The sequence below is a fragment of the Fukomys damarensis genome, unplaced genomic scaffold (assembly GCF_012274545.1).
Source record: "Fukomys damarensis isolate Sample0158 unplaced genomic scaffold, DMR_v1.0_HiC HiC_scaffold_1, whole genome shotgun sequence".
Lineage (NCBI taxonomy): Eukaryota > Metazoa > Chordata > Mammalia > Rodentia > Bathyergidae > Fukomys > Fukomys damarensis.
Genome location: NW_022900913.1, coordinates 23,979,355 through 24,002,318, shown reverse-complemented (window position 1 = coordinate 24,002,318; position 22,964 = coordinate 23,979,355). Strand labels below are relative to the sequence as shown.

The following is a 22,964-nucleotide window of genomic DNA, read 5'->3' as shown; positions in this document are numbered from 1 at the left end:
TCAACATTAATTTAAGAAAAATTAAAAACGAGTAAGTGGCTTTCCAATCACCTAGGTGGAAAGACCCATCTTTACTATGAGGAATGATTAATAGCGGTAATTGATCTGACTGTGTTCACCTTTTCTCCTTTAATAGTCATTTTAAAAATGACTATTCAGAGAGCTTACGCTGAAAAGACAAAAATAGTCTATTCTGATGGCTCATTTAGAACTTTAATTGGAAATTTGGTTGCGTCTTCTTCCAATTAAGCTAATTGAAGTGAAACTCTGATTGGGTCCTGTGAGAGGAAGAGTTCCCCAGCTGAGACTGAGAGAGGAGCAGCTGACTTGAAAAAGAGGGGCATGGAAGCAAGTGCTTGGAAAGCCTGGCAAGCCAACTCCAGAGGGATTTCAACTATTTACTTATTGACTGACACAGGTAGGGAAAGCAGCCAACAAAGTTCTGAAACACGGGTGGGAGTGGGTGGGGACTCTTAAAAAATTTTGAAAACTATGCCTGGTATTTTAACTGTAAACCGGCAATATTTTAAAGATAGGTACAGATACTGAGACATTGTATGGTATGTGCATAGCTATTAGAATTTATCTGCCACCTCATCCCTTCCAGAACTTTCTATATCAATTAAATGGACATAACCACAGTTCGTTGACCATGGCTTTGTTTTTGTTTCTATCTCACACTTGGTGTGAATAACAGTCCTCATGGAACTTGCTCCAGGTGTAGATTTCCAATCTTATCATCATCATCATCACATCATCATCATCATCAATCACTATTATTATTATTCTTTGATACTGAGGAAATGAACCTAGAGCCTTCACACTGAATTACATCTCCAACTTTTTAAATTTATTTTATTTTGAGGCAGAGTCTAGCTAAGTTGTTAAGTTGCTTAGACTGGGCTCAAATTTGCAACCTTCTGCCTCAGCCTCCTAGAGTGTTGGGACTACAGGTATGCACCACCACTCATGGTCTTCCATGTTTTTTAATATCTTGGGCATAATACACACAGTACCTATTTGCTCTCAGGTGGCCTACGGCCTAAAAAGCTTCAATTTTAAAAAAGGCTTTGCAGAGTATGCGGTAACATGACTGCAATCCAAGCACAGTGGAAGGATGATTGTAAATTGGAGCCCAGCGAGGGGAATGTAGTGATTTAGCAAGACCCTGTCTGTAAACAAACAAACAAACAAACAAACAAACGAAATGGGGATGCAAGTCTGTATGAAGGCTCTGGATTCAATACTAGTTAGTGTAAAAATAGACTTCAAAATAAAAAGGGAAATAACTATAATAGAATTAATAAATGTGTAATGGAGTACGTAACAGTGTTGGTTAACAAAGTGCAACTAAGCATGTTCTTAAGGTAAAATGTGAGGGTATTTTAAAATGTTTAGTAAAACATAGGTTGGACTTCTAAAGTTAAAAATGTTATACTGTACATAAAATAGCCTTGATTTCTTTCTGGAGTTGGGCCAAGGAATTTATTTGTTTATTTATTTTTGGTTTTTTGAGACAGGGTCTCACTATGTAGTTGAGACTGACCTGAAACTCACTATGTAGTCCAGGCTGGTCTTGAACTCACCGTGATCTTCCTGCCTCAGCCTTCTGAGTGCTGAGTGTTGGGATTACAGGCGTGTGCCACTATGCCTGGTTTGGGCCAAGGAATTTAGATCTTAGATAAGCAGCCCAATGATTTCACTGTAACCTACTTTTGCACTTTTTAGGTCTGGCTTAGTGCATGTTGCTGAAATCAGTCTGCCTCTCTGCTTTCTTCAGGCGATAGCCACCATCTTTTCATTTTGCCATCTTTTTTTTTTTTTTTTTTTTTTTTTTTTTGGTACTGGGGTACTGGGGATCGAACTCGGGCCCTTGAGCTTGCAAGGGGGGCGTGAAACCACTGAGCTAAATCCCCGGCCCTGCCATCTTCTTTTAAGGTAGATAAATCTTTGAATTTAAAGGGAACCAAATTGTCTGGATTGAACATATCTATTTCTCTCAGAAGTGAGAAAACACTGTCACATTCTTGTAATAAAGAAAAATATTTTTTACACAAAGTAGATAGTAGAGTCACAGAAGAGATGTTCAGAAATAAATGATTAGGTCAATCCTTAGCATATTATTTAATATGTTTTAGCATTATAAATGAATACTTTTTGTATGTCTGAAGCAGCAAAACATAAGAAAACACTGTTACAAACTACTATTGTTGAAAACAGTGACATTCTAAGATAACTTTCAGCTCTTTCTGAATCTCTGCCAAGGCCATAAGTCAGGAGAGACTCAGGTGTCTCTCTTAAGCTTTTGATCCTGACCTTATGAGAATGAGAAATAATGACAATAACATAAAAATTCTGATCAATAAACTTCTGTCACCTCATTTTGTGGTGGATGGGAGAACAGATGGGGAGTTTAAGACAGAGAATTACCATATTTTTCTGGAATCCATCTATTCCTCCTAACACCCTTGGCAGATTAGCTTCAGGCTTTGACTGTATCTCATCTTCCTCCTAACCCTAACCCTTGACATTATCTTAGCTCTTCAGAATTTAACTTCTGTATCAGTGAAGATTATGGAAAGAAACCCTACATGACTAAAGTTGAGTTTGAGCTGCTCATAAGAATCAAGGTTCAAAACAGAAATTAAGTCTGTTTTTAGAAAAATAAGCAAAACTGTTTCTCATAGTTCATAATCAAATATTTGTAGCTGTTATTCTGTCACACCTCCTCCCACCCACCTCAGCAGATGGGTTTTCTGTGGATGTGGCCGACACCAAACTATTGAGATAGAGTAGTGAACTTGGTGGGCTCTGATGATCAGAGCCTACGTCCCTTCATCCTCTCATATCTATGGCAGTCAGTTTGATCACTGTGATAAAATACCTGAGATAATCAGCTTAATAAGGAAAGGTACTTATTTTGGCTCAGAGTTTTAGAACTTTCATTTCGTGGTCACTTGGCTCTCTTGTTTTGAACCTGTGGGAGCACATGGTGGAGGATGTCTCATTATAGCAATGGTGAAGGAAAGGGAGACAGGAATGGGCCTGGTCCTAATATTCCCATTAGGGGCATGCCCTCAAGAGCTAACTTCTTTCCACTAGGCATGCCCCCTCTGAGAGGTTCTGTCATTTCTCAATGGTGCCACAAGCTGGGAACCAAAACTTCAAAACAGAGGCCTTTGGAGGACAGCCAAGATCCAAATTATCAGAACATCATCTTCCCCACAGAATGTGATGGTTCCTTGCCTGTTTCCTGTTATATGGCATAGTTGCCTATGGGGGCTCACTATAATTTGATGTTTCAGGTATCAATATTGTTAAGATTAGCCTTACATAAGTATTTAGAAATTTTGCAGTCTTGGCTATAATTTGACATTTCTTGGAGATGGTTTTTCTTAGCAATACTATTACAATTTTATATTGAGTGAGTTGAATAATTGAATAATTGATGGGCAGAATTTTTCTTTTCAGATTTCTTCCATCTACAAATAATTTGGACTGATCTCAAGGTGGGGCATGTCTTTGGGGTTACAGCCATCAGCAGAGTCTGCCATCATCTGAATTTGTATAAAGGAAAAAAACATTCTTTTTCTCCCAGTAAATATTTGCTCAAGCAGGTGGGATTGGATATGCATGCAAAGGAGAAAACGGGGATCCTATGGCAAGGGTGCAGAACATTCATTAAAAGAAGTGTGTTTAATTAGAATTCTTGTGATGGGAACTTACATGCAAATGATCCTACCTTCTTTGTTCATGAAATGGAAATGATACAGCCTACTGTACAGAGATTTTTTGAAGGTTATATTAAGTAGTATATATGATAGTTTTTTCTAAAGTGTGGCATAAAAGTAAGTTATTATTATCAGGTACCTAAGCAAATTTAAAAGCTTTAATAAAACTTATCCTTTACCTACTATACAAAGACTTTAAAAAAAAAAAAAAACAATGTGCAAACAAGACATGTTCGCCTTTAAAAGTTAAGGTTTGAGACTAAACATCTCAGGAAGCAATAAAGATCATCTAAAATGTCAAGGGAGGCATTAACAAAGGAATAAGTATGTTATAGAGAGAAATAGGAGACAATCTACTTCCTTTAAAGAGCCATATCTATTCATAGAATATTTGGAAAAGTATTGGATTTGGGAATACGAAACCTAGAAAAGTGCTTTAAAGAATCATGGTGTACCAAACAGCCAGGTGAACTGATTAATAATGGGATATTATCCCAGTATGCACACTTGTAATCCCAGCCTGAGGGCCTGAGGCAGGAAGGGCACAAGATTATGCACAGCCTCAGCAACTTAGTGACTTAGGAAGACCCTGTTTTAAAATAAATAATAAATAATAACAGAAAAAGGGCTGGGGATGGAGCTCAGCGTGAAGGCTCTGGGTCCAATCCTCAGTACCTAAAAGAAAATAAAAAGACAGTAAATCATGGCAGCCCTTGATGGAAGGGGAAGGGCCTGGTGAACACAGATTTTGTGCGTTTTGTTTACTTGTATACCCTATCACATTGGCCTGTGCCTCCAGAGCAGATTCTTACATGACTTTTGCAGAATGAATGTAAAATTCCAGGAATATTACTGAGAGGGGATGCCTTACTTAAACACACTGAACTTAGTATCTGAATTGAGCCATCACGACTGATGATTTAGATTTATAAAATAAAGATTGGGTACTTATAACAGTAGGCTAAGCTCTTTATCATAATTAATTATTGCAAAGTTTTGAAAATCCCTAAGTCAGAAGGCTCCTTCCAAATGTCAGTCATGAGTAAGTCAACAAAAACTTACAATGAAAGAGAACAAAATTTTGGATGGGAGAACTGCATTTCTTAGGTTAGGAATGCCACATAAATTAAAATAATTTTATTATTAATAGCTGCATGGTGTATTCTAAGGTTATGCCTAGGAGATTCATGAAAGAGTGTGGCAATTGATTAGCAATGTCTGCCATGGATGGTGAAGTCAGGGTTGGTGCAGAAGCATCAGTTGAAAGGACTTTTCAACTTGAAAGCAAGATTGAATTTTTGACCACTTCTCACTTTCTCCTCTGATAACTCTCACAATTACTATGAGGTGTGGTTTATTATGATGATATAAATGGGAGAATTTGGAAAAGATTTGCAAGGTTAACAAAGGCTTTTATTACCCAGCAGATATCGCTCATCTCTACTTCATCCTCTTTCCAGTTGGTTTGGGACCATGTGACAGAGTTCTCCCTGCCATGGTTGCCTTGAAGGCAGCATACTTCTGATGGCATCCCTACAAGAGGGAGGAAGGACTACAGCCACCCTGAACTTCATGAGAGTAAGAAATCATCTCGATGGATATTTTTGAGTTTTGTTGGTTCTGATTGCCAGGGTTAGTTACTCCAACACATACTAATAATTTTAATCAGAAATGGCCCATTATGGAGTTTGGAAAGGGTTATCCTGTTTAAACATTTGCCTGATTTCTGCTACCTGAACTGGGTCCTTGAGAAATCACCTTGCACTTCTTGCCTATGCTGCCATCAAGTCAGGAAAGTTTCCTAGAATCCTACTGACTCTGCTGGCGCTGTCTATTCCTCAGGGTGCCACATTTCTGGGGGTGCTGCAGAGTGAGGGCACCATGGAATAGAGTAAAGGATTCAGCTCTACTTTGCATGCTGGTGTACAATATACATATCCTTTAACAAGTCTGTTTCTAACAGCATCTTTCCCTAATGTGGGTTTCTGTTTCTAACTCTGAACTAAATGACAAAAAAACCCCAGAACAAATCAGCTTCTGCAGCATGCCTGCCTTCTGCTACCATGTAACTTTCCCAAGCTTAGTCCCCTTGAGGGACCTCAGCTGAGATCAGTTGCATTGCTTAAACTTCTGTCTCTTTCCTTGTTTTTTTTTTTTTTAAAGTGTTTTTTTAAAAATCACAATTGTAGTAATGTCTGAACTGCTCCCATATTCTCATTTGGGCAGAAGTAATTTCTTTTGTTAGTTTGTTTTTAAAGACATGGGCTCCCTGTGTAGTCTAGGTTGTTTGGAACTCATTATGTAACCCAGGCTGGCCTTGAGCTCATGGTAACTCTCCCTAGTCCCAGGATTGCAGACCTGTACCACCATGCCCAACAATTTCTTTTTCTGATGTACGCCTTCCTTAGTATCTCTCTTAAGATATCTCCACAGCATCTTCTAATATGTACCATAGTTAAGCACTCATGTCTTCCTCCTGGACCGTGGCCTTCCAGAGAAGAGAGAAAAAATACCAGTGTGGCTTACTGTGAATATTCTATAGCATGCAGATGCAGCTAATACATACAGAGCAAAGGGGTGAATAAATGAAAATCTCCTGTGCAAGGCTATGAGCGTTCCCTTTTTAAAATTACGAAATGGCCTCTAGAAATAGGAGGCAGTTTAAAAAACAAGAAGCATGTAAAGTATTATAGTACTGAATGTATTAAAGCATTTTATTTACTCAAAGTATCATACTGTTGGAAGGATTTATTCTTAGTTTCCTCTGATCTGCCTCTTGCTTTTCTTTCTTAAAATCGGAAATCCGCAGACAATTGTTTTTATGGGGATGAAATAAAGGATGGAGATTTCGGAGAGGCATAAATATAGAACTCTCTCTTTTTTATAATCTGAAGCAATTACCATGAGGATAAACAGCTTCCTTCTTAATACAGCAACACCACAAATAACAGTAGAATTCTGGATGTCTCAGCAGAGTGTAGTGTGTAGGGAAGTATCAATGTTATATAACGCTGGTGGGGAGAAACGATTATTTACAAGTTAATTATTGTATAACAAGTCAGATTTAGTTGCAGAGAGGTTAAAATAGCAGATTCAGAAAAATAAAGTACGTCAGCAGGTACATTAAAAAAGTCTACATTACAAACAATTATCTGAGAGAATTGAAAAAAAAAACCAGTTAGAAAAAAACCCAGTTTATTAAGTAATATTATATAAATAACTTGTTACAAAAATTGATTTGCAAAAGGCATATTTACTCTTTGTGAGAAATCATTTTTTTTAAATTGCATTCTTTTCAAATTTATAAGTCTGAGAAAACAAAACAAAATAAACGAAGCCATTTGAAGGAGTGCATATTTGTTACTTGACTACAACAAGGGGCCGGCCACACTGAGCTGCAAAGTAATTGTTTCAATCCCATTCTTTTGATACCGAAAACTTTCCCAGGCAAATTGGGAAGTTTCAAAAATCTCCATAACTAGAAATGTGGATGGAAGCTCAGCAGGGATTGTTTCCCTCAGGTATTCTTGTTGCTGAAGACATGAATGATACTGCAAAAACAACACGAAACAGAGCACTCCAGCTAGTGAAACTTCAAGGGTGGCAACGGTTTCAATTTATACTTGGAAGTATTTTTAATTAAATACAATTGATACCAAAAAGCCTTTATTTTCTTGGTTTAAAATCACAAATCACAGTAGGAGAGTGCCAAATTGCCTTAGCCTGGTATTACTAAAGAGATGCATCGCATTTATTATTAGGCCTATTTTGACGTAGTTTACTCTATATGCTATGAGAATAATCACCAACAAAACAGTACAGTGGGTTTGAAGTGTTCTTGTGTTTCTTCTGAGCAGATCCATTTTACACTTGCTACATGGCATTCCCCCTGAATGCCTAGTGATTCTATACATTTGATTCTTTAATAAACACTAAACTAATAGGTCATAGAAAACTAAAAGCTTGTAGAAGGTGCCTCTAGATATATTTACATAAATAGCAGAGTCTCACAAGAAAGACCAAGATCTCATTATAGTGGAATGCTTTTTTCCGAAACGCTGGGTCCATGCCTCATTTGTCAAATTAACCCCATTTGAGGAGAAATTTGAGTTTGTGGTCCATAGGTTTTTTAAAAAAATGGAATTAAGCAACTTGTAAAAGCTCTTTTGAAATTAATCTAATAACCCAGTGGCTCTTTGGCTAAGTGCCTCCGTCCTGTCTGAAATATAGTGGGTAATAGCCTTTGTTTCCATTTGACCTCCTTTTCTGCACTTTCATCTGCTGGCTCTGTCAGGCTAACGTTCCCCCCAAATTAAAAAATGAAAATGCATCATCAATAAGGTATTACAAAATAAGGAGTAGATTACAGATCATCTCAGCAACACTTAAATTAAATCGATGATGCAGAGACCATAAACTTCTGGCTTTAAAAATGAGCTATTTCTTTATTAACTTTTAACAAGTATGTGAGACAATGTATTTGCTTTCTAAGAGGGTATTGTGTTCTGCATTAAATATGGCTGGGGTCTGGTATTTTTAGTAGAGAAGTATCCCTTTAGAAAATTATTCTATGACTATGCCAAAGGGAGATTAAAAATGCTGCAATTGTAATAGTCACTGAACTTTTAAGGAGATGGTACTGTAGTTCTGTATTCTCTGGAAAAGAAAGCTGTTTGTCAAAGCTTGGGGAACAGTTCATCTTCCTCAAGATTCACATGCCAAGTGTTAATCTTTCTCCTCTTACAATCTGATGGAGAAGGTTAGGTTGCAGTGCTAATTTAAACACAGCAGACTGCTTGGGTTTTGAGTCCTTTGTCACAATGTCATATTTCAAAAAAGATTTCATCTAGATAAAACATAAAAATTAAAATCACACTAAAATGATCCTTTTCAGAGAATATCTTTCAAAAATAGTGGGGATCATGACTTTTTAGACTGTTCTTCCAAAGTAATTATACCACTTTAAAACTAGAGACTAGGATAAAAGTTTTATTTTGTGGTTCTGTTCCTAGGGAAAATGAATTTCGTTGATAAGGGCAAGTACCCGATTTAAAAATTTAGTTTGCACCCAGAAATCAACCTCATTCTTTCCTTTCAGCTGCATATTTTTATGGTGCTATAATGTACAGTCTCAGAATGTCCACTTGGTAGGTTATATATTATTATCTCAAAGGAAATACCCATTTCAGGGCAAAGCAGTTGTGGTAAGATATTGTTCAACAATTCAGGACATCTAAAATTTATGTACTTAGAAGTAGGGTAATAGAAACATTGCAAAGTTATTTTGGATCCACAAAATTTGGATGCTTCTAAGATACGAATTCAATTTTTAAGAACTTCTTGCACAACTTTTTAGGAGCTGAAAATGAAAACTATGCCACATATTTTTATACTGAGTTAAATTGAATCACCAGCTTTGTTCCATCTAAAAATGGAGTAATTTTGTAGCTGAACCTTCCTTTATGCACCCAGACTATAAAACCAGGGAAACTCCAAAAGAAATATGTGTTTACTGTGGCTGAACTTCCTTTCTTATGATTTAATGAAACTATCTTTGCTTCTTTCCTATTTGACTTATTTGAAGACAAGTATTTTCAGTAGAAAGTGGGCACAAAATGAAGGGTATTTAGACTTAGGTGTAATGGATTAACGTCTTTAGCTTATTCTAGGATATGTCTTAGTGGTTTAATGAAATATTTCCTCTTGAATAGAGGGCCAAAAAAAAAAAAAGGGGCCAGGCTTCAATGTCCTTGAAATGACCTTGTACACAAGAGCGACTTTCTTTGTTTAATAAATTTTTCATTTCTGTAATTAAAAACAGATATTAAAATTTTACTTCTTCCCACTCTCCTTCAACCTAACAGTCAGTATCAAAAACCAAGACATAGACAATGTGAAAATTGAACTTAAAACTAATTTTCTTATTGTGACCCAGGATTTGACTTTAGAAAATCTACACATGGAGTCGTGTTAAAGCTAATATTTGGTGGGAAGGAAGTGAAGATGAGCAGGAGAATGATGGAACTGTTGGCTTTTAATGTTTGAAGGATGTCACAAAGTCTTATAGAAAAAAACCCCATGAACTTGCTACTTACAGGAAGATAATACTCAATATTCAGCTCTAGGCTTGAAATACCCAATTTTCTATAAGTTTACTTTATCATAGCTTTTGTGGTTAGAAATTAACCAATTATGCAATACTTATCTCAACCTTATGCCACTGTCAAGGAGGGATAAAATATCCAGCCACTTATATCTCAAATGTTTCACTGTAGAACTACTTACTTTTACTTAGAAGGAAGGAGTCAGCTTTACCTGGAAACACTGGAAATTGCTAGTGTTAACCCTCAGAAATTCCAATTAACACCAAAAGTTCAGAGGTATGACTTTTGATAATACTTGTCTTTTTATGGGACTACCTTTCTTGGTTCAATTTGTTATATGACATGAAACATAAAGTTAGAGAACTCTTTAATTTTACCATAAATTTTGTGATTAAGGTGCTGTTCTATTGCTATAAATATCTAGTTCTTATTAATTTTACTAAGTTATCTTTTAAAACATTACCTGTGACTATAATACATACTGACTTCTTGCTGTAAAGCCCTCGCATAACATTTTCTTTACATTCCTCCATGTGTGTGTATTTGTGTGCATGTGTGTAATTTGTGTGCATGTGTGTGTGTTTGAAGAACTAATAAAAGAAAACCCTAAAAGTTGGAAATAGCCCAACCATGAAACATAAAATACTTGCTAGTATACAGGATAGCCCATTACAATATATAGGAAATCATTCAGGGAACACAGGAATAATAGAGTTGCAAAAATTTTTACTTTAACTCAAATTCTACATTTCTCTTGTTTTAAAGGTGCTATTTTCATGTCCTGGGTAATACGCCCATTTAAAATTTAAGTAAACAATAGTGTGCTTCCAAACAGAAAATATGTGCTGAGATGACGTTATCCCCAAATGGAAATGACATTGAGATTATCTCTAGAAAATAAGCACTGATTGAAAATAAATTCTTAAGATTAATAAGTGAGGTCAACATATTCTTAAGTATATATTATATATGTACATAGAGCCTATTTTTAAACTTTTCAAACAAGACTGTTTTCATTACAGTACTTTGGAAATTTCTGGTGACTGAACAATGTAAGATTCTAATGATAAAAGCCATTAGAACAGCCATATGTAGTAAATGCTTTGAACCTGCCAGAAGGATTAGCTCAGTTCAGTTGGGTCCCCTGGAAAATAACTGACTACGATGCTAATTACATAATTAGAAAAATAATGGATTGGATGGATTTTACATTACTTTTCTGTCATAGTTTGAGACCATTACTTATCATTAGTTCAAAGACAAGGGTGGTAGGCTTGCCATCCTTTTGCCTTGGAAGCAAAGTTCTAAACAATGGGGAATATTAATACTTTTGAAGGTCAACTCTCATTTTCATTACAATCTTAAACACTTGTGTTGAAGGGAATCCAAGTTGTGTCTTTGTATCCATCTTCCAGTCATGGAATATATATGTTTCTACTGTGATTTCAGTGTTCATCTCTATCTGTTATGTTGTATGTGCATATCGATGTTCTGGATATGAGGGGAATGGCATTAGGTTCCAATGAGGCTGGCTCTGAACTCTCCCATGAACTCCAAGAGTAGAGTGAACTTTATTTAATCTATTACCAATTCAAGTTAATTGTGTAAGAAGTTTCTGAGGAATAAAAATTATCGTACTTCACTCTGCTACTTTCAGGTACAGTAGAATAATACTGACAACTACATACAAGGAATTAACATTTGTCCCAGGAAAAAATCCTTCAAGAACTTTTAAACAATTAGATGATTGGTCATTAGCTTACTGATCATTGAAAGAATTTCAAGATACATCTGGTGGTCAAAACTTTAAAGTATGCTAAGTGTTTCCTTTGCTTACATTATTAGCCATTTTCTCTTTACCTTTCTATGGTACAAAGGCAATTTTTAATATAGGTAACACATTTTACGCTAGTGGCAAGGAATGACGTCTTAAGTTTTTTGTCTTTGTTACCTTTGAATGTTACAATTTAATATGCTTCTTTTCTTTAAGAGAAAAAGCATCTGAAAGCATCTGTGGATTTGATGCTTTGAGTAGCTGCTGCCAGATGAAGTATTAGAGCACAAACAAGACTGGCTGAATGCCTTTTTAAATTCTTTGTGATAGAAATACACACCCTTTCAATCCTTACATCATTTATTATTATCTCCTTGTGAGCTGATATATCAGGAATGACTCTCCAGTTTTTCCTTATTTTTTTTGACTAAAACTCTATTTTTGTCATTAAAGCACAATCCTTTATCTCATCAGCATGTGAAATGTACAGTTAGGGCAGTCAGCTGACCCGAGGCAATGGAGTGTAGCAAAACACTAGGCCAGTGGTAAACAGCATGTTCCAAACTGGCCTCAGAGAAAAATTGAAAATGCAGCTACCTGTTCACTCCTCCAGTGCCTGCCTACTGGGCCGACTTGGTTAATTGGATGCACTAAAAATAAAAATTTGCCTCTTGGAAGCTCATAAAAGTGTACTAGAAAAAAGTCTCTAATATTGGATCCACACGGACTGCAGCCATTGGCTTTTGGAATGGGTACAACGAGGACCCTTCACAGAATAGTGGATAAATAGAAAGAAATAGCCACTTCACATATTTCAGTGTCATATTGGAAAATGAAAAAGGCAACCGATTAGGAGTCTTTGTCGCTGTCCACCCCTCCATACATATCTGCCAGCTTTTTGAATCGAGGGCCCCAGTCACTAAGGTAATCATAGTCTTGATCTCCATCCGTGGTCACAGACTCCAGAGAGCTCAGGGATTCCGCAACTGAACCGGTGCCTTCGTAGGCGTAGGTGGCCAAAGAGTCGTACGGCGGGGCAGTGGGGTCCGTGTCATTTTCCTTTAACCTTTGGTTAATGAAATCTCTGACATCGGTGTTGTCTCGAGCTGTTGGAGTCCGTCGGGGTAGAAAAAGACCTTCAGGCACAATGTCCCTGCGTAATTTGTTGTCCTCTATGGCTTCAGGGTTCCTCAGGGTGCCAATATCAAAGGCCTGGGTGTCTTCCTCTCCACCACCTTCATCGTTGTAACTGACAATGTTATCTCTGATGTCTTCTTTGGAAATGATCAAGGGCTCTTTCTTCCGCTGCCGCCTCAGAGCTGCAAACAGCACCACTGTCACTGGAAGCAGACAACAAAACAGAAAGGGAAGGGACAGTTAATTTGCTGCCCAATTAGTGCTGGGAAGAACACCATACTCCAGTGTGAAGTTTTGAAAGTGCTTGAAGAAATGCAGACTCAACTTCTACTTCAGTGAGGATGCATTTGCCTCCATCCGTTTTCAAAGCTGGATCCAAGAAATGGGGTAAATATTTGAAAGAAGATTGTAATTTAAGTAGAGGATAAAGCACCATCATATTTTGTCAGTAGTTTTTTTTTCTTTGAAATGGCACACTAGTTTCATGAGAAGAAAAACTAAAACAATAAAAAAGCTCAGCCAAAGAGAAAATACTGCAATAAGAGTGCAAATTATGCCAAACACCTAAAATGCTCTGAAACTGGTTATCAGGACAAGGCTGGCACCTTGGGGATGTGTTAAAGGGTTTGCATAACTCCACATCTAAAATAACTTTTACACTAGGCATTATTTTTTTCTTTTACTTGAAAAGGTGTAAAATTAGTTTAAAAATCCAAAGTAGAGTTGTGAATATTTGCTTACTCTTTCTCCATACAAAGAAATATCATTACAGATAATACCTGGAGAAGCTGAGGTCCAGAAAGGCTTTTGGGCCTCCAGATCAGCCAATTAAAATGGGGGCAGATAGTAGCACACATTCCATATTATTCTGCCTGAACTAAATAAAACAAACACAACTAAATGAGAATTCTTTATTTTTCAAAGGTTCTTTTTCTCTCATTTGATACCCAGAATGTTTTTTTTCCCTTCTAACACAAATTAGAGGCAAAGCAAGAATTGTGTTTAAATAGCTTCTGATCTTTCTTCACAGCTGGCTGGGTAGAACAAAGTTGGCTACCTGTAGAGAGACACATCTATCTACAAATGGACCTATGGGTGGGAAATAAACAGAAAGCAACAGCTTCCAGAGAAAACAGCCATCCAGGACAGAAAACACATAATGAAACGAGCTTTGTCCAGAGGAGTTTATTACAGGAAGAACCAGTAATGCCTGTCTCTGTACTATTTCTTCCAATAACACAGTCCAGTTCTATAAGTTATGAAATTGAAATTTTCCAGCAAGATTTACAGAACAATGGCTTTTTAGTGGGTAAATACATCTAGCTGTATAATAATGGATGCTTGGATACCCATGTTTCTATATATTATAATTTCTGACATTAATAGGATAATAACTACCTACCTTCTCTATACCAATGACTGTTCTAGGCAACTTCCAAACTGAATCTCAGTAAGTGTCATAATAAAAAGTGTCATCATTATAACCCCACTTTACATAAGAGAAAGTTAAGGCATAAAATGTCACATGTACAAGCCATTCAGATCTGGGTCTGTCAAACTACGAAGCCCCCATTCTCAACTGCCATGCTTGAGAAGTGTTTGGATTACTGTCTATTGCCAAAAGAAATGTAATTTGCCATTTTCAAGTGTGTGGTTGTGACTGTTTACACTCAGTTGCTGCCAGAGAGCATCTGATGCCTCATTTGTCACAAAATCCAGGATGTTCATCTATCCTTTCAATAAATATTTATGTAGTGCCTACTATGTGGTAGGTGTGGTTCTAGATCTGTCAGTGAGAAAAGTGGATGAAGAGCCCTGCTCTCATAGAGTTGGCAGGGGTGCAGGGAATGGTGGATGGAGACAGAAAATTAACAATATGTAAAACCAGGACAGAAATTGTTAGAAAGTGGTAAGTACAATGTAAACAAGGAAAAGTGACAAGGAGGACAAGGAGCTTTTCTACATATTCCAGGGGCTGCTCATGTTTTTTGAAGGGAGGTTGCACCACTTCAGCAAAGATACAAGGGTTGTCCAAGGAGTTATCTAGCAAAGAGGAAAGAGCTACAGGAAAGACCCTCAAGGTGAGCATGAAGCATATTGTTGGACCAACATCCAGAAGACTCAGGGGCTGAACTAGGAGGAGCCAAGGAGAGGACAAGGGTAGAGAAGGGCTGTACTTAAGAGGCCCTGGAAGCTTCTGTACCTCTTTCACCTTTGACTTGGGGTGGGAGTGGCATGGAGGTGTAGACCTGCGGGGCTCTGGGCAGAAGGATGGCTGTGATCTACCTGTTATGATGGTTTCCACTGTGACCATGACAAAGATTTGCAAAACAGGGTTGTAAATAAGGACAGACTTTGGGATTAGGAAATGGAGCCAGACCAATTGTTCCTCAAAGAATTGCACTCTAATGTGCATGAGTTCTTTCAGTCACTTAAGGCAAGATAGCAGGTATTCACCATTTTTGAATTCTTCAGTTTAAGGCACCCAGATCTCTTATTTTTAGTCTTATGCATATATGAAAGTACAACTATCTAGAAGAGAGAAGGCACATTCAAAAATTCAAACCCATTTACTCAGAGCTTAATTCTCCTATAGATAAAACTACCTATATCTTTTATTTCCTGTAATCGTATCTGAACAGAATTTGTAGTTGTCTAGAAATGAGGCATTTCTGAAAGTTAACTTTTATAAGCCGATTTCTAATCACATGCAAAGAATTCTAAAACAGTGACATCTTTCAAAGTACCACTGTCATGAACTGAACCTCCCTTCTCCCTGCCCATTTGGGGACAGAGGATGGTATTTAAGCTTTTTTAGGGGAGGAGTCATTGGGCAAATTTGTGCCCAATCTCATAAAAGTAGAATATCAGCAGATCTAGGTTAATTTACATGGTGTGACCTTTCTTAGCCTGTTTTTAATTTGAGGAAGAGGGCAGATAATACGGTGCCCAGTGCTGTCACTGAGAAGTAGTTAATAAATAAGAAACTTTTGTGAACCTTAAAGTGCCATAGAGACATGAGATGTAGTTGTTATTTGGATTTTTCTATCATTTTACTTTTGTAAAAAACAGGTTCCATATGATCCATTTTTATATTTAGTTGTGATTTTGGTGCTGGTGTTGGGAATTGAGGTTGGACCTCATGCATGCTAGGCAAGGGTCCAACTGCTGAGCTGCATCTCAGACCCAGCTTCTTAAACCCTGGTTTCTTCACCCATCGATGTGGATTTCCTTCTCTGACAAGCTTTTGTGTTTGCATTCACTTTCTTCTGTCTGTCCCATTTAAGTCTGGCCCTTCTCTCACTCTGGAAATTGCTCTGCTTTCAATAAAGTGACAAGAAAAGCAGAGCGCAGCATTGAGGGGTGAAATCCTAGGGCTTGGAGCTTAGTTCTACCACCTGCTACACCTGTGACTTCACATTATGGGGGGCGGGCTCAGCCTTCCTATTTAATATACAGATAAATAAATGCCAGGTGCTTCTGAGGAGTAAGTGAGACAAACATTTGTAGAGCTCCTTGCACTGCATCTGGCCTATGGTGTGAGTCTCATTAAGGCTAAATCCCATTTCTCCATATTTGTCAGGTATGGGATTCCCGAGACTAAACAAGACGTGAGAGGCACTGAGGCCAACTGGGAATAATGAAGAGAGGATGAATTCAGTGGAGGAAGAGAATGAAAGTAGAAGAGAGAGTGGCTGAGTTAGAAGCAAGAACATGCAGAAGAGAATGCGGATTGCTGATGAGGACAGTAGGAGTCCCCTGTAGGAGACGAGCGCCGGCTTTCTTTCTTAGACCACAAAAAGAATCCATGCACTAGGACTGGAGCACAGCCCTGCCAGCCTAGGACTTCTGAAAATACTCCTTTTTATCAAAAAGAATATTCATGCCCTTCCCTTCCAAACAATGTTATAGACTTACAGCCTTAGGAACTGATCTGTCTTTGCTTACTCTCAGTTTTTATTTCTCCTCATCCTAAAATACTCACCCAAATTTTAGTTGATACAGGGAATCACAGCCTAAGTTGAATTTCAAGGCTTCTGTTTTAGTCAGCAACATAGATTTGGAATGAGAAGCTCTGGAGCAGGGATCCATCATGTTTTGTTGGAGAAATACAAGTCTTCTTTTACTCTTCTTGAAGTGACGGTGTCTTTATCTTTTATGTGTTTATATTTCCTGTTGTAATCTAGGTTAACTCTAACTTCTAATTTCTGCTTTTTCATTATATATGCAAACTCTACAAGTCTTGCATCTGCTTTTGGAAGGGCTGCATTAGCTAATATTTGACTTTTTAGTTCACAAATAGTCAAGGGACCCTTGAGCAATTTGAGCTCAACATTTTGGGTTAATTGATTGATCAGAGCAATTTGAATCATTGTTAGACCTCAGTTTTCACTTTTTTTGCATTTATTTTGGCTTCCAGGTTTGTTTCTTTAGTCACAGAAGTTATTTATTATTGAGAATCTAAAAATAAGAGACATTATGAATGCGGTAACCTATGAAGGCAGCCACTGAAATGGGTACATCAAAAGTTTGTCGGGTTAAAGAACATTTCTTGCTTTAATTTTTCTTGTATGAGAGAGAAAGTCATCATACTCCTCTTCCCACTTTCCCATTGATCTTAAACTTTACCTTTGTAGAAAGGGCCTTCATCATACACTCCATGCCGAACAACTTCACTATTTAAAATTTAACAATATTTGCCGACTTGAGTATTAAACAACAAATGAAATGAAAAGGTTATCTTAATAGTGTCCTCAAATCCCCCTGAGGTCCATTTCTAGTCTGATAGACAAGATACTCTTTTGGTGGAACAAAAGCAAAGACATGGAAAAATTTCACATCTGTTCATTCTCTAAAGCCATTTTCAAGCAAAAACGAGTTCATGTTTGAACAACACAGATTCTCAGCATACAACTCTACTCACCTAGATCAGGCTGTATGCCTTAATGGGGGAGGCGGAAAAATCTAGAGTGTCACAGTGACAGTGTGTGCCCCTCACCAAGGGGAGATAGGATGCAGGGAGAAGCAGTTTACCTAGTAGGATCACGATGCACAGGAGGATGGCCACCAGAGCCCCTGTGCTCAGTCCCGTGGGGTGGATGAGGGCCTCCGCATGGCAGGACTGCATGTTCCCATGGTGGTCACATGCACAGACCCGGACAGTCACTGTCCCAGTGCTGCTTTGAACTGGGTAGTCGTTGTCTGAAATGACCACAGGCAGCAGATAGGTGCTCATCTCATGTCTATTATAGCCATTTTTCCGAGTTAAGATTCCCGCTGTGTTGTCTGGAACCAAAAGCAAAGTGGTGAGTGCATGTGGTTATCACATCGTATACTGAAGCAGTTGTGATGAGAATCGATGGACACAGCGATAGACACAGATACCGATGGAGACAGAGATAGGTTGATGGAGAAGGTAACTTGAGCTTGCTTACCTTTGTTGTCATGAATGGTAAAGTTTGAGCCACTGGTTGCTTCAGGGGCCAAAGAGAAGGAGAATTGGTGTCCACTGTAAGGGTCGTCCTTGTCAACAGCTCGTAGGGTCTGGATTAACTGAAATAAAAGCCATAACATTTTGATAACTCAAGTGTTTCTTACAGTTTTTCAGTAAAATGCTTGCAGTTATGATTTTTAATTTTAAGAAATGGATTCTTGATTGTGAGAGTCTTTGGGGGATGGAGGTGTTCAGCAGCAAATGTCTCTACCCAGTAGATGCCATTAATGACCTTCTAAGTTGTGATCATCGAAAATGTCTCCAGACAGTGCCAAATGTCCCCAGGGACCCAAATCTCCCTGGCTGAGAAACTGTGCCAGAGTAACACAAAGCTATAAAAGATCACAGTGATCTTTGACAATGCTGCAATTTAACAAAATGGAAACACTCTTTGGGAAACCTTTTAGAAATATAGTCTTCACATGTATATAAGCTACCAACTTGCAGAAAACTAAAAAAGAAAATTAGCATATAAAACATAGTAACTTCAGCTTTCCACTTTTCCATGTACTTTAATAGTGCACTTCTATTTTGACAAACTGTAACATAATTTTTGTATTACTGGTAGCAAAGTCCTATTTCAGGTGGTGACAAATTGGGTAAAACAGTAAAACACTCATGAATTTGTATTACTTGTACAGATGGGCAATGTAAATAAGTAAAACTGTGAAATATAGGCAGTTGTAAAATATGTTCTAGTTATTATTTTTGAGTACATATGGTAATTAAATTATCTCTTCATCAACAAAGATTTTTCCAATAATGCTGAGACTAGTCTATTTTAATAAAAACTTAAGACTAATTTAGAATCAGGATCAGTCTTGGAGACTCACGAACTTCCAGTTCTTAAAAACTGTTTGTTCTCTTATGCAAGTCAAACATTTGTCATGGCTCTTATTTATGGTATTAATCTCCTTAGCATTCACTTCATAGATAATTTAAAACCAGCCCTCAGCTCTCTGTATCATCTGAATTATTACAAGATCTAAATTAATCTTTCAATTTGAATGTATTTCCTTACAACACTCACCTGATCTGCCTTTGCTTTTTCACAGACAAAGGTTTCGTAGAACTCAGCGAACTCTGGGGCGTTGTCATTGACATCTAGAACTTTAATATACAGAGGTACTCGGCTACTCTGCTTTGGGTTATCTGCCACACACCAAAAGGAAACAGACATTTACATGTTGATCACCAATCGCATTCATTCCCATTAATGCACAGATTCTCCAAGGACATCGAATACCAATGTGGCACCAGAAAGAAGAATTGGGTAACCTGGTGTTTCTGGAGTTGGGAATACCTACATGTTGGGAAACGCCTACATGTGTTGAAGCAGTGCCCCTGCCAACTAAACATTACGGTGGCACCAAATAAGGATTGGGGCTTTAGAAGTAGATTTTCAAGGAGGCCAGTGACACAGGCAGATGGTTTAAAATATGGAAAAAAGGAAGAAGAGGAAGAGGAAGAGGAAGAGGAAGAGGAAGAAGAAAGAAGAAGAAGAAGAAGAAGAAGAAGAAGAAGAAGAAGAAGAAGAAGAAGAAGAAGAAGAAGAAGAAGAAGAAGAAGAAGAAGAAGAAGAAGAAGAATGAGTTATGGGCCTCAGTTTTTTAGTTTGAGGGACACATCATGCTAAGAACCTTGCTGTATGAGTTTGTTTAATCTTTAGAAATATCTGTTGTAGATACGGTTGCTGTTCCATTTTATAGATGAGGAAACAGAAGCACAGCAAAATTAAGTAATTTATCTATTTTTACAGAGATAGTAAGGAGTTGAGCCTAGGTTCAAACTTGGATTTGTTTGACTCCAAAGCCCAGGCTTCTCATCTAGCATAATGAGAAACAATTAAAAATAGAATTCATGATGTTTTGAAAAATGGTTATTTTCAACAGAAAACCATTTTGTGATTTTCAAGCTTTAAGGGTGCATTACTGTTGGTATACTCACACCAATCCTTGGCATAAATTCTGAAGAACAAATTCCTATCTAACAAATGTCTAGGGAGGTGTCCTTATCCCTACAAAAGAGCAGTGTTTCATTTTGCCTATATTGGTTATTTACTAGTCCACCCAATACGCTTCAGCTATTTCAAATCTCACGAGTTATGTTGACAAAATAGAACTGTAATAAACCATTTGATATGGAATATTTCACCCTAGATATCCAACAGAGATTAAAATGTTTAGATCTTTTAAAATTAAAAGCAAAACTTAAAAAAGGCTATAATTCAGAAGCCCATTTTAACATTAAAATATTATTTTAAAGATAATTTTATGTGCTTTAGCCCATATATTGTCTGTGATTCACATTAATTTTCATTGAATACAATCATTTCATTTGAAGTGTTCTTGTAGCACACTTTTTTCTTTTCCTTAAATGTTATGAGGAATACCACAAAATTTATTCTAAACATTTTATTGACTATTTGGAGGTTTGTATTCCTCAGTTTGATACACTTTAGAGAACTGATAATTGTGTTTTTCATTCTGTAAATATTTGAAAATAGAAATGATACAGAAAGCTAGAGAATGATTATCCAAAAGATTTCTAAACAATGTCTACATTTTAAAGATATTTGGTACCTCTTGTCCCCTGTTCCCCTACACAATGTCTAACTGAGGTCCCGTTTTTCCAACTGTTTCTGCAATGTTCTAATTTATAAACATTTTGGGATCAAATCCAATAAGTACAAGTTTAATCTTGTTTGAGAGATGCATTCTGATTTTATTGTTTCCAAACTGCAAAACTTGCAAGATTGCCTGCTTACTTATGAGCGAATGAGCACATATTTAGAAGAGACATTACTGCAAGTCATTCAGGGCTCTTCACTTCCATAGGTATCAAGCAGGGCCATCAATAGCTGATGATGAGTTCCAGCTGCGTTCCTTCAGCCCTTCCTGGGACACTCACTCTATCATTCAGGACAGTAGCCATACAAGATTGGACTTACTAATCTCTGTGGCTATCACTGTAACGTTGTGCCACAGCAGTGTTTCCCGGTCAAGAAGTTTCGATGTAAAAACTGAACCATTTCCAGAATCAATGTTGAATATTCTGTCCATATCTGTGTGTCGGTCAACAGAGTACCTGAAAATACAGAGCAGAATTGAAATATGCTTTCCTTGCATTTGGTATTCTCATATTATAAAACTATTCCCAGAATATGTTATATTCATTTTTCTACTTATCATGCATACTTAAATATCTATAACGTCATATTAAGCAAAATATTCTGAGAAATTAGATCTTTACAACTGAGGCCTTCATTACACACTCAGTAGGCAAGTTGAATGATTTTGTGGATCGCCACTACAGTTTCTTTTTTTAAATACGAAATTGGCATCAGGTTTAGGTAGTGATTGCTATATTTTTAACTCAAGCTTTTAGAACCTTAAGATTTTAATAGATGTGTGTGAACATGCAGGGCATTGATAATTTTTCTACTATCTGTTTCATTTTTAAAATCATCTGGTTGAAAGAAACAAAGTACAGCTGAGTTGAGGAAAGACGTGGGGAGGGAGAGAGCTAGAGTTGAGGTTGTGGAAGGGTGAGCTGGCCATAGGAAGAAAGTGGGATTTATTGTATTTTTTTTTTATCTGCAAATATCTTATTTATTTATTTTTAATTTTTTCTTAGTACACTTTTACAGTCAATCCTGATTCACTCATCGTGGGAAGCTGGTACATGTACACAACACATCTTAATTCTTTCTACTTCCTCCTGCCTCTATTTCTTGGCTTTTCTCCTTCCCATTTACAAATGACCTATCTGCTAGTTTCATATTGTCTTTATTTTATTTTGCTTTTAAATTATTTATACTTTGGATTTCTCATATAAGTGAAACCATGTAATATTTAAGCTTATGTGTCTGATTTATTTTATTCATCATTATGATCTCAAACTGCATCCATTTTCCTACAAATGACTGACATGTATCACAGTGGTACTCCATTGTGGATAAACACCACATTTGCTTTATCTATTCATCTTTGATGGACATATAGGCTATGAAGATTTAGCTATTATGATTTGTGCTGCTATAAACATTCACCTGCATGTATCACTATGATATGATGTTTTTAACTCTTTTAGGAAGATACTCAAAAGGGGAATAGTTGGGTCAAATGGAATTTCTGTTTTTATTTTTTTGAGGACTCTCTATAGTAATTTCCTTAGTGGCTGTACTAGCTTACATTCAAAGGTGAGTTTTATTTTAAGCACAGTGCGAATCTGTTTTAAGCACAATGTCAATCTCTTCCAAGCAGGGAAGTGTCAGAATCTAAAGCATTTAACAAAGATCACTGGTTAAATTGACAGAATGGTTGGATGGTATTGCTATGAGCTAATAAATGAGGGGTAAGAACGGGATTTGAAGATCTTAAGTTCCATTTGTGATATGTCGAGGCTGAAGTGCACAGGAAAGTACAGGAGGAGCTACCTATCCTGAAGCTCAAGACACAGCTAGACTGACAACATAGACTTCTTACTCAATTGTTCAGGAAGCAAACACCGAGGGAAGGACGAAAGGTGCTAAGGACAGAGGCACCTGCAGGACAAAGGGAAGAGCAGATACCTGTGAGGACTGGAACAGGGCCTGTAACAGAATAAGAACTGGACAGATATTTAAGGTTGAAAGTTTGGAAACTTTAAAAGGAGACCAAGGACCTGAGTTCAATCCCCGGTACCAAAAAAAAAAAAAAAAAAAAAAAAAAGGAAACAAAAAG

The 22,964-nt window shown here is 37.2% G+C and overlaps 1 protein-coding gene across 1 annotated transcript in view; it reads right to left on the bottom strand.

Annotated features, from left to right (window-relative positions):
* Nucleotides 1-8,383: 8,383 nt before the first annotated feature.
* The window catches only part of Cdh6 (cadherin 6), a 132,187-nt gene continuing 117,606 nt past the window's right edge, over nt 8,384-22,964 (bottom strand). The window contains exons 8-12 of the mRNA XM_010605422.2: nt 21,191-21,327; nt 19,271-19,392; nt 18,182-18,299; nt 17,781-18,032; nt 8,384-12,949 (exon numbers count right to left, since the gene is read on the bottom strand). Of these exons, the coding sequence (XP_010603724.1) occupies nt 12,459-12,949; nt 17,781-18,032; nt 18,182-18,299; nt 19,271-19,392; nt 21,191-21,327 (1,120 nt within the window). The 3' untranslated portion in view covers nt 8,384-12,458. The remainder of the gene's footprint in view (nt 12,950-17,780; nt 18,033-18,181; nt 18,300-19,270; nt 19,393-21,190; nt 21,328-22,964) is intronic.